Consider the following 10,940-nt stretch of genomic DNA (forward strand, 5'->3'; position numbering starts at 1 on the left):
GTGTTATTGGTTTATAATTACAAATACAATGTAGGACAGTATGTGTTGTATAAAATTATAACATATAATGCTAGTTCATTGCTGTATTTGTATTATATATTTACTAGAGTTGTCCACGTGATGCTAAATTTTAAGATTTAACAACCGTAGCTGCCGCCCGTGGTGATATAGTACTAAGCAAATGTTATTCGATTCTCTATCAGCTGAAGCCAACTGGATGGCGTTTGGGCAACCAGGGGTTGACCCACCTCAAAGAGCCCAATAGCCCAATAGTATAATTTAAGATAAAATCAAGCCCTAAGTCTTCCATTGTTGCCTCGTCTAATCGTCTTCAGGCTTTGTCTTCGACTTCGCCCTCTGCAGCGCCAATGTGTGCGCAAGTGGTAAGTCCCGTAGTTCCGTCCCTCAAATTTGACACGGTTCTTGCTTTATTATTTCAATTTAATTGGTTTGGAAGACATCGCCGAATTTTTTATTTTTTTTTTTCATTTCAGTGATTTTTCAGCGTAGAACTTTTAGTATTGCTCCAGTTGCACCGTTACATACACGCCACATAGTTTTTACATCGATTTGGTTGTTAATATCTTCCCGTGATTTCTTTGTTCCGGTTTTGAACTCGCTCGATACAGATCTGTATCGAGTCGGCCAACCATGATTAAGAATGACCGAAAGATGGCATCCATACGAGCTTCTGGATACGTAGACCCAGGGTGGGAGCATGGTGTCGCTCAAGACGATAAGAAGAAAAAGGTAAGATGCAATTACTGTGGCAAAGTAGTGAGTGGTGGCATTTACAGATTGAAGCAACATCTTGCCCGACTTTCTGGTGAAGTAACTTATTGTGACAAAGCTCCAGATGAGGTCCTTGTGAAAATGAAGGAAAACTTAAAGGGTTGCCGTGCTGGTAAACAATCAAGGCAAAGTGAGTGTGATGAACTATGCTACCTGAATTTCAACGCAACTTGTGATGCGGAGGAGGGAGAACATGTCAGATACAGGAAAAGAGGTAATCAGTCGCCAAATAACAAGGATGTAGTGATAAATACGACTTCATTTCGCTCATTAGGATATATTGACCCTGGATGGGAACATGGTGTTCCTCAGGATGACAGGAAAAAGAAAGTCAAATGTAATTACTGTGACAAGATTGTGAGTGGCGGAATCAACCGATTTAAGCAACATCTAGCTAGAATCCCAGGTGAAGTTGCTCCTTGTAATAATGCACCGGAGGAAGTATATCTCAAAATAAAAGAGAACATGAAATGGCATCGGACAGGTAGGAGACATAGACGACCTGACTCCAAGGACACATCTACGTTTTACCTAACCTCAGACAATGAAGAGGAAGAACAAGAAATGGAAGCTGAATCTCCAATTACTAAAGATAAATTTGCACTTAGTGGTAGAGGATTTGATAAAGATTTGGAAAGAACTTCCAAAGGATTGTGTCCTTCTAGTGTGCCTGAATTATGCTCGAAAAGGTCGAGATTGGAATGGCATGTTTTGAGAACACCCAAAAATTCGATTTCAGGAACTGGAAAGCAAGTCAAAACAGGTTCCTCGAAAAGGTCTAGAAGAGAAGTCATTTCTGCTATTTGCAAATTTTTCTACCACACGGGAGTGCCTCCGCATGCAGCCAATTCCCCGTATTTTCAAAAAATGCTGGAGTTGGTTGCTCAGTATGGCTCAGATTTCACAGGACCTTCTAGCCACTTGATATCAGGGCGGTTTTTACATGATGAAATTCTGACCATTAAAAACTATCTAGAGGAGTACAAGTCTTCCTGGGCTGTCACAGGATGTTCCATTTTAGCTGATAGCTGGAGAAATTGTCAAAGCAGGACTCTGATAAATATTTTGGTTTCTTGCCCTCGTGGAGTATACTTTGTTTGTTCGGTTGATGCCACAGGTGTTGTTGAGGATGCAACATATTTATTTAGGTTGCTTGATAAAGTAGTAGAGGAGATGGGGGAGGTAAATGTTGTGCAGGTAAGCCTTTTGCATCTTCAAATGCAGTTTTATTACTTGTTTGTTTAGGTTTTTTCTTGTCAACCTACTTTACTCATTACAATCCTACCCTACCTTAAGAAATGAATCCCAATTTTCTCCCTCAATAACTTTGACTGTAGGTGATAACTCAGAACACTCCTAGTTATCGGGCTGCTGGGAAGATGCTTGAAGAGAGAAGAGGAACTTTATTTTGGACTCCTTGTGCTGTGTATTCTATTGATCAAATGCTAGAAGAATTTATGAAACTAAATCGGGTGCGTGACTGTATTGAGAAAGGGCAAAAAATTACACAATTTATTTACAATAGGATCTGGTTATTGAATCTAATGAAGAAAGAGTATACAGGAGGTGAGGAACTTTTGAAGCCATCTATCACCCAGTCTGCTTCAAATTTTACCACTTTGCAAAGTTTGTTTGACCACAGGGCTGGTCTTAGAAGACTTTTCCAGTCGGGCAAATGGGATTCATCAAGATTTTCAAATCTGGACAAGGGTAAAGAGGTTAAAAGTATTGTGTTGGATTCCCTGTTTTGGAAGAAGGTACAGTTTGTTAGAAGATCAGTAGACCCTATAGTGGAAGTGCTTCAAAAGATTGAGAGGGGTGAGAACCTGTCAATGCCCTTCATTTACCATGACATGTACAGGGCGAAGCTTGTGATTAAAATAAATCATAATGATGACGCACGTAAATATGAACCCTTTTGGAGTGTGATTGACAATCATTGGAGTTCGGTGTTTCATCACCCACTATATTTGGCTGCTTATTTCCTGAACCCTTCATACCGTTATCGTCCGGACTTTATTCTGGTATGACAATGATTGTCTATACAAATGATAATTTTGCTTGAATTAGTTATGCTCACATAACAATAAAAAGTACAACTGCACACCATGTAGAATCCAGATGTTGTGCGTGGTTTGAATGCTTGTGTTGTGAGATTAGAATCAGAACACACAAGGAGGATTTCAGCATCTATGCAGGCAAGTTGTTATCTTGTCAATCCTTACATTTTTATCCCAATCATTAGGTTTCTTGTCTTCTAGCATGGGCATAGGCTCTTGTATTTCATTGTCATTTGTATGCTGTCAGATTTCAGACTTTGGCACTGCAAGAGCTGATTTCGGAACTGACTTGGCCGTTAGTACCAGATCAGTGCTTGATCCAGGTTATGGCATAAAAATATATATGATCAAAGTAACATGCGGTCTTTAATTATGCTGATTGTTATCATTTACTTAGCTTCCTGGTGGCAACAACACGGGATAAATTGTCTGGAGCTGCAACAGATAGCTGTGCGTATATTGAGTCAGACTTGTTCATCTTTTGGGTGTGACCATAACTGGAGCATACATGACCGGATGTATGAACAAAGGCACAATCGACTTGCAAAGCAAAGGCTGAATGAAGCTCTCTATGCTCACTACAATTTGAGGTTTAGGGAACACCAGATCAAGAAAAGGTCTTGCAACTTGTCCCTGGAGCGAGTTCTGCAAGAAGACCTTTTGTATGATTGGATTGTAGAGACAGACAAACAGGCTTTGCAAGATGATGAGGTAACACCTGTGAATGTTGTGTTTCCAAGAATTTGAGATTTGACATTTTCTTCATAGTTTGTATCAACGTGTGCAAGTTTGTAGAGCATTTGTAAAAGCTTACTTGAGTGATTGTTGTAATTAAGCATTAGGAATGTGATTGATATAGAGAATTGATAGTTGGAAATTAATTTTCTATTCTCTTATTTTATTTCTCCCCTATATACAGAGAATTACAATTTTTTTTACTATTTAACTTTTACAATTCTTAACAAAATAGATTCTGTTCACATTATATTTTAGTATTTAACTTTTATAATTTTTTTAAAACATCATCTTTAAACTGCCGTCTAAATAAAAAATCAAAACCAAAATTAAATAAAATAAATAAAAATTCACTAACTAAATATACTAATATTTATTTGCTAAAACATCTTTTAGTTGATTCTCTTTCTTTTTTATCAATTATTTTCTCTTTTAACATTTTTATGATATATTTCTCGGTTGAATTCTTTGTTTTACTGAACGAAAGAATCAATTCGCAATTCTCTGATTTTTCTTTATTTACAATTTCATTCGCCTGCAATTCTAGGGGTGTGTTTGTTTTGTGTTTTCATTTGAAGAAATTTTTTTGATGTAAGGTATAGAAAATGGTATAGATAAAATAAAAATAATGAGTGTGTAATATATTAAATTTTTTTTGGGGAAATATGTTGGATTTTTTTTTGAAAAGAAACAACCCCTAGGTCTCGACTCCTGGTTAATTCTTGAAATATGTACAAATATCCCTTTACATGCTAAATCAGCATAAACATTTTAATTCTCAATTTATGGTTAATTTGTGTGCTGGGATTTTAACTGCTATTGAGTAGCATCTCTTAATGATTTGTCTCCGTAAATAGATGCTTTAGTTTCATCATTTTGTTAGCTGCTGATAATGGTTATTTCTGATTATCATTTCCCCACCTGTTTCCAACACCAAGTTTGTCCGAGGATGCTGGGGAGGAAGGTACAGTAATTTTGAATGCTTGATAATAATGAAAACAGCAAGGAAAACAACATTAAGATTTTATATTTCCTTGTCAAAATGCCTAGGAAAATGAGGGTTCTGCTTACAATGACTTTTCACCCCCTAAAAATCCTTGTCCCATACATACTGTAAAGGAATTTCTCGTCCTTATCAATCAAGGGTCTTACATAGTGCAATTGTTGAATACTTCTGATACTTAGATTCACTTCTTGTTTGTGACATGTTTGGAATCAGAAACAATGGAATTAGTCACATGCAAAATAATTGAAAATCATAATATCTGAGCTACGGTTTATGTTTCTACTGAAGTTTCCTGAGGTTTACAATTGGTTGATATTACTGCCTTGGATAATTCTCCTTAGTGATGTTTACTCTTGGTAATTTGGAACTTCTAGGCATTGTTGGACCATAATTTTCACTCCACTGAAATTTTGCAGGAAGTTTTTTATAGCGAAAGGGAACATGGGGATGCATATGAGACCAATTCATTTGATTTCAATGACGGAAATGCAGACTCCCAAAACGGAACACTGGCTGGGATGGTACTTGCAGATGTAGAGCCTTTGGGTGCTGATAAACACACTCGGAATGATCCAGTATCCGGCTCTGATCAAGATCTCAATTTTATTGACGACGATATGACAATAGAATGGGACAACAAAGCATCTGATTAGTATATTGGGTGTAAAAATCTATTTTAGTAGGTTCTCTTACTCTGTTGTTTGTACACATATATTCTGTATCCTGATTTTGTTAATAGATCAAGAAGGTTAGCTTCAGCAAGGGTGAATCAGTTATCTTCATCTTTTCTATACTAGCCATATATTTAATTTAATTTTATTTATTTAATGTTAAGATCAATTTGAAATGCATATTGTTGCTTTTAATATGTTGGTGTTCCTACTGATGTGAATAGTTTTGCTTATGTTACAAGGTCTTGGTGTCTATTACAGGTTCATTTAACTAAAGACATACTCACAATTGTATTTAAAATGTGTTTATATGTGAGGATATTTGTTTCATAAAGTAAGGGAGAGGATGTTATTGGTACGTTTATGAAATTTGAGGCAACTGGATTATCACCAGAAATCCTATTAGGTGCTTGAACCTGGTTTATTTACTTTCTTCGTTTTTACGTAATTTGTCATTTTTTTTTTCGAAATATAATTATACGTTTTAATTATATTTTAGGCAAGTCACACTAGATATATATATATTTTTTTTCGAAATATAATTATAAATTTTAATTATATTAGTAATGTTAAAAATTATTTTTATCATTAGTTAATAACTAACTTATTATTAATTTTATCATATAATTAAAAATATTTCAAATAAAATTAATAATTTTATATATTAATCAATTAAAGTAAATACCAAATTATTTTATCATATAATTATATATTATAATAATATATGTATTATAATCTCATTCTATAAAGGGTGTGTTTGTGATTAGGGTGTGTTTGTTTGTGGGTTTGGGTTTGGATTTAAATAGTAAAAAATTAATTTGAATAGTTGTTTGATTTGCTATAAATAGATTTTGACGTTATATTTTGAATGTAAAATAAACTTGTAGTATAATATAAAAAAACGAAAAGTAATATTTTGATTTGATATTTTTGAAAAAAATAAAGAATTTGAATAGTAAAAACCTATGTTAAAATCCACGTGAGAACACAATCTAATAGTAGGATAAAGCGGGTAGGGGTGAGCATTCGGATTTTCGGTTCGAATTTTGCCAAATTCGAACCGATCCGAAAATCCAAAATTTTTGAAAAAACCAATCCGAACCGAAATAACCGAAATCCGAAATCCAAAAATCCGTAATCCGACCTAAAAAATCCGAACCAAACCAAAAAAATCCAAAATTCTAAATATTATTATTATTATTTTTTAAATTTCTTTTATATTTTATTATTATTTTATAATATTAAATATATATAATATATAAAAATTAAATATATTAAAACATAATTAATAAATTTGAGTTTTTTATATTAAAATATAATATTTTCTAATAAAATATTAAATATATATATAATAAAAAAATATATTAAAATATTATATTTCGGATTGGTTAGAATTTTAAGTATTCCGATCCGATCCGATCCGAAAATCCGAAATTTGTTAAAAATTCAATCCGATCCAATCCGAAAACCCGAAAAATCCGAACCAAATTTTAAATTTCGGTTTGATTCGGATTAAATTTTTCGAATATTTTGGTCACCCCTACGGGCAACAACAGTGACACAGTGAGATTGGGAGGGATCGGGGAAGAGAGAGCTGAGTAGACCAGGTTCAAGAGTTTAGGGGCTGAGAATTGGAGTCTAGGGGCCTGGATGAGTTGGGCTAGAGAACAACAACGTTCTGGGTTAGCTTAGACACCGTCACGGCACTGTTAAGGTGTCGCTATAGCGTCCCCAAGTTGTTGTCACTCCCACTTAGAGTGGTTATCAGGGGGAATCTGATGGTGAATAAGAAGCTACCGGCATGCATGCACATTCATTCTTTCCAAAGTGATGTTTTGTTGGTGGTGGTGTATTGAATACTGAGCATTCCAACTTCACTCGGATGCCAAAAAAAAAAAAAAAAATGTAGAAAATTAAAGAATAAAGGCAAACTTTTCAAGCATGTAGATTTTGCTTATATTTCGTTTGGTTATTATCAGTCTAAACTGCCAGCTATGTGAGTGAGAATATTCAACATGAAATTGTAGAGAATGTTTCCGAAGAAGTACGTAGTAACATATCAAAGTCAAAGCTCCGCTCGTTGAGGCCTTGAGTAAACTTCCACAGTGTTCACAAGTTCTTTTTTTTCCCTATTATGCAGCACACCAAACGAAACCAGCGGGTCGTATGCTATGCTATCAATAATGCTTAAACAAATTCACTGGCAGTTCAATGGCTGTAGTGTACCCTAGTGCGCATTGCTGAAGCTAACCAATCTTATACTCTTTCCTCTGGTGCTTGTATTTCACTCATTGTCCTGAAAAAGATGAGGCCAGTTAGTAGTATGTGTAGAAAACAACCGACTTCAGGCACTATATAGCTTTGCCAGTTTGCCTACTTTATCAGGTACAGGTAACATATATAGCAACCTGTGTAAGTAGAATGCTACTCTTAAGTAACCCCCACCTTAATGCATACGTAGATATAGTGAACATCAGCCTTCACCCCTGCGATAGTTTCTGCAGAGGTTCCATTCACATCTAAAGCAATGGGAGAGGTGAGATCCCTGGTGATCTGATGTGAACTATTTCCCGATGGAAGCTTTTCTGCATGCAGCAAACACAACAAGGTTAAAGAGAGGAACCTTCATCTGGTAATCAAACAAATGCTCCTAATCATACAAACGACTGAAAGGATGGAAACAAGGGATGGTTTCCACTTAAATCATAAAATTCGAACAAATGCATACTGCTATTCAGACGAAGGCAGTGTCAATTGTATCATCTAAGTTTCACTCTGATTGTTCCATGGCTTCTGCCGGATACGAAATCTGTTATTCCACAAATCAATTGAACATACTAGCATCTTAAAGCCCATTATCATATAGCACGTACTCAAAATTCTTCTGTTAGTTAATTCCCGTATCTAGCTTGACGTAAAATATGATCTATATTCTTGTTACATATCTAGATCCTGATGAAAAATCATTTAATTATATTTCCTTCCATTGTCCGCATTTAGAAAATAACCACCAAAGCATTGTTGGACAAATGTCACAAAAGTATAGATCTGTTTAGTTACTTTTTAAACTTTATTTTCATGCTATTTATCATTTTTTCCTTTCTAACAATTATCAAAATCAACAACTATACATATATATTTTATACTTGTAATATTACATAAAAAATCAATTCTCAATTAAGAATATTGCATCAAATCATTATTTATATTATATCAAATAATTATCTTTTAATTCAAAAATTTCCTATTATTAAAATGACTAATAACACAAAGATATTCTAAAAATATATCTAATCGCTGCCAAAGAACCTACTTCACATAATGTCCTTCCCCGACAAGAAAGGCAACAGAAAAGTCATGTTTCAACCCCAAAATGTAACCTTTAATGGGAATGCTTCAATATAAATGTGGGAACATGGCTCCCTAGGGCTAGAAAGTTTAATTACCTATCACATGCAGCTTAGTTGTCCATGGCAAGTCTTTCAGTAAGGGTAATCGATAAACAGGCGATCCATACGTAACCTGCAACATACGATCCATATTGATTTACGAAATTCAAGATGTAGGATGGCTTGGATGCAACTTTTGGGTTTTGCATTTCACTTATCCACCTCCCACTTTTTATTGTTTTTTTTTTTTTTTGTTACAGTCTTCCATACAATAATAAATAAATAAATAAGATAGAATAAAAGCCAAGGGAGGATAAAATGAGTGGAAGTACCAGAATATATACTCCTTTATCCTTGAGGACCCTATATAGTCATCAACTGCTTCAACTTATGAACAGAGTAGGAAAAGGTAACCAACACCAAGAGATTGAAAATGATAAAAGACATTCAAGTTGCTGGAATGTACCTCCAGACTTCCTCAAGCATCTTAGCTGCATTTTGCCGTGAGTTTTGTCCACACTGCAAGACGAACGTAATACTGTCAGGTCAAGGTATATCATATCCATTGACCAAGCGAACACTGAACATAGATGACTCACCAAAAGAGAGTCCAGCGTTCCTGGACGGATACACAAAAGGCATATATTATTAATTAGAAACTGTGGGCTGTAGCCGCGCTCCGCACCATACAGTAAAATAAAAAGAGCACTCTGTATTATGAAAAAGTACCTTTATCAATAACAGCACCAAAAGATCCTTTGTCAAAGGCACTCATATCTCGGACATCCATTTTCATATCTGCTTGGGCATTAAGGAAATTTGACTGAACTACTCTACTCTATTCTCAAAGGCACATTTCTATCAAGTAAGTAATGAGATGCTTTGTGTTTCTTTCTCCAGTCATGTAGTATTACAGTTTTTAATCGCCTTATCAGGCCTAAATTAATCTTTGTATTCGTGTTTTCTGGCCTTGCTAATAGAAAGTAACTGACACACACTGGCCTGAAAATATTACATATGTTCTTTATCAAAGATACATTTGAGCTCGGAGCAGGCAGAATACTTTTTTTGCATTGCATCAATGACCACCGAGGAGATATCAATATTAACGACTTCAAGGTATTCATCATCAACCATGCATTTGCTGAAGGCTGCCGGGAGAAGTAAGTAATAAATAGCACAATGAAACAGTAACGGAGCTAGCCATTTCATGGTTCTGAAAACCAGAAGGAAACAGAGGCACTGCTATTCTTGTGAGTAGAGTATTTTTTATTACATCTCTTTTAATCAAATAATGTGTTGAAAGCAAAGGGTAATATCTGAGCTGGACGGTATGTACTATGTAGGGTGCTTCGGAGTTTCGTCGTAGGGAAAAAAAAGGGGGATCTTTTCAATTTTCATGAAAGCTCGAGGAACCGATACGAATGCTTAATTAACGGCCTGGCCTCGCTCAATATATTTATAAACGCAAGAATTCGCGGAAGCTAGCATTCATTAGGTCAGATGGAAAACGAAATAGTTGTGTTGTGTTGTGTTGTGGTGTGTTGTGTACCGTACCAGAATTACCGCAGCCGACGATGAGAACGCGGTCGTTAGGAGGAACGTAGAGGCGGATGAGAGGGGCGAGGGAAGGGTACTTCTGATACCAATCGAAGGTGGAGGGATCCAGAGCGTAGCGGTTGTCCCAGTACGACGCTTCTCCGTAAGCCTGGGTGTGGCTGCTGCTTGCCGGCGGCTGATTTCCTGCGGTCATCTTCAATTTGCTTGCTTGGCTTGGTTCGGCTGCAATGCACTCCGGTGATTCGTTCGTTCGTCTTGAGGCTCACAAACTCCAATCTCACTCTCCGTCTTCCACTCGATGCACAATTCCAGTTACTTCATTGTTATTTTTATAGTATTTTGTCGCATCAAATTCAGATTGATCAATGTGGCGAGGAGCATGCGTGGAGATCGATCATGTGGTTAGGAAATTGTGAACTGCCAATGACTTTACGTGATTATTTTTCGGGCCCAAAGAGAGTTGGTAATTGACAGAACGAATTATACACCTGCGATAATATGTATAGAACGATTATATGGATTTAATTTATGTGAATAGTGAATCAGTTCAAAGATTGGTTACTGTTTGACATTACTTTATTGTCCGGATATGATTATTGCACCACAATGACTGCTAGCAATAAATGTTATTGATCCAAAGATTGATCATTGATGTTGCACTTCGTGTCTTGCGATGATAATGCATTATTATTGAACTTCATTATGATTCATTTGGTTGCATGAATCT

General features: G+C 35.7%; 2 protein-coding genes across 6 annotated transcripts; one reads left to right on the forward strand and one right to left on the reverse strand.

Moving 5' to 3' along the window:
• The first annotated feature begins 273 nt into the window (after nucleotides 1-273).
• On the forward strand, nucleotides 274-5,433 carry LOC127249185 (uncharacterized). Of its 4 annotated transcripts, none has more exons than XM_051271880.1 (7): nucleotides 274-383; nucleotides 630-1,989; nucleotides 2,130-2,816; nucleotides 2,907-2,990; nucleotides 3,100-3,175; nucleotides 3,250-3,563; nucleotides 5,010-5,433. In XM_051271880.1, the coding sequence occupies exons 2-7, from the start codon at nucleotides 652-654 to the stop codon at nucleotides 5,244-5,246; spliced, it is 2,736 nt and encodes a 911-aa protein (XP_051127837.1). In that variant the 5' UTR covers nucleotides 274-383; nucleotides 630-651; the 3' UTR covers nucleotides 5,247-5,433. The 4 variants fall into 4 exon arrangements, with proteins under 4 accessions (XP_051127837.1, XP_051127838.1, XP_051127840.1 ...); XM_051271881.1 differs by having other exon boundaries at nucleotides 333-383; nucleotides 495-1,989; XM_051271882.1 differs by lacking the exon at nucleotides 274-383 and having other exon boundaries at nucleotides 835-1,006; nucleotides 1,105-1,989.
• A 1,744-nt stretch (nucleotides 5,434-7,177) lies between these two features.
• Nucleotides 7,178-10,611, reverse strand: LOC127249135 (uncharacterized). Of its 2 annotated transcripts, XM_051271798.1 has the most exons (9): nucleotides 10,211-10,611; nucleotides 9,691-9,804; nucleotides 9,383-9,451; nucleotides 9,253-9,272; nucleotides 9,120-9,172; nucleotides 8,986-9,016; nucleotides 8,711-8,786; nucleotides 7,710-7,849; nucleotides 7,178-7,560 (listed from the first exon to the last, which is right to left on the reverse strand). In XM_051271798.1, the coding sequence occupies exons 1-9, from the start codon at nucleotides 10,404-10,406 to the stop codon at nucleotides 7,549-7,551; spliced, it is 711 nt and encodes a 236-aa protein (XP_051127755.1). In that variant the 5' UTR covers nucleotides 10,407-10,611; the 3' UTR covers nucleotides 7,178-7,548. The 2 variants fall into 2 exon arrangements, with proteins under 2 accessions (XP_051127755.1, XP_051127756.1); XM_051271799.1 differs by lacking the exon at nucleotides 9,691-9,804.
• Nucleotides 10,612-10,940: the final 329 nt, after the last annotated feature.

This window comes from Andrographis paniculata, unplaced genomic scaffold (assembly GCF_009805555.1).
Source record: "Andrographis paniculata isolate CXL003 unplaced genomic scaffold, ASM980555v1 Contig35END, whole genome shotgun sequence".
NCBI lineage: Eukaryota > Viridiplantae > Streptophyta > Magnoliopsida > Lamiales > Acanthaceae > Andrographis > Andrographis paniculata.

Bases quoted from the DNA above. Each gene is read 5' to 3' on its own strand.
- LOC127249135 (XM_051271798.1), bottom strand. From the start codon at position 10,406: ATGACCGCAGGAAATCAGCCGCCGGCAAGCAGCAGCCACACCCAGGCT. The intron at 9,805-10,210 runs GTACGGTACACA...TTCTCCCGGCAG, and splicing joins CGTCGGCTGCGGTAATTCTG to CCTTCAGCAAATGCATGGTT. The intron at 9,017-9,119 runs GTACATTCCAGC...ATGACTATATAG, and splicing joins ATGCTTGAGGAAGTCTGGAG to GGTCCTCAAGGATAAAGGAG.
- LOC127249185 (XM_051271880.1), top strand. From the start codon at position 652: ATGATTAAGAATGACCGAAAGATGGCATCCATACGAGCTTCTGGATAC. The intron at 1,990-2,129 runs GTAAGCCTTTTG...CTTTGACTGTAG, and splicing joins GGGAGGTAAATGTTGTGCAG to GTGATAACTCAGAACACTCC. The intron at 2,817-2,906 runs GTATGACAATGA...CACACCATGTAG, and splicing joins ATCGTCCGGACTTTATTCTG to AATCCAGATGTTGTGCGTGG.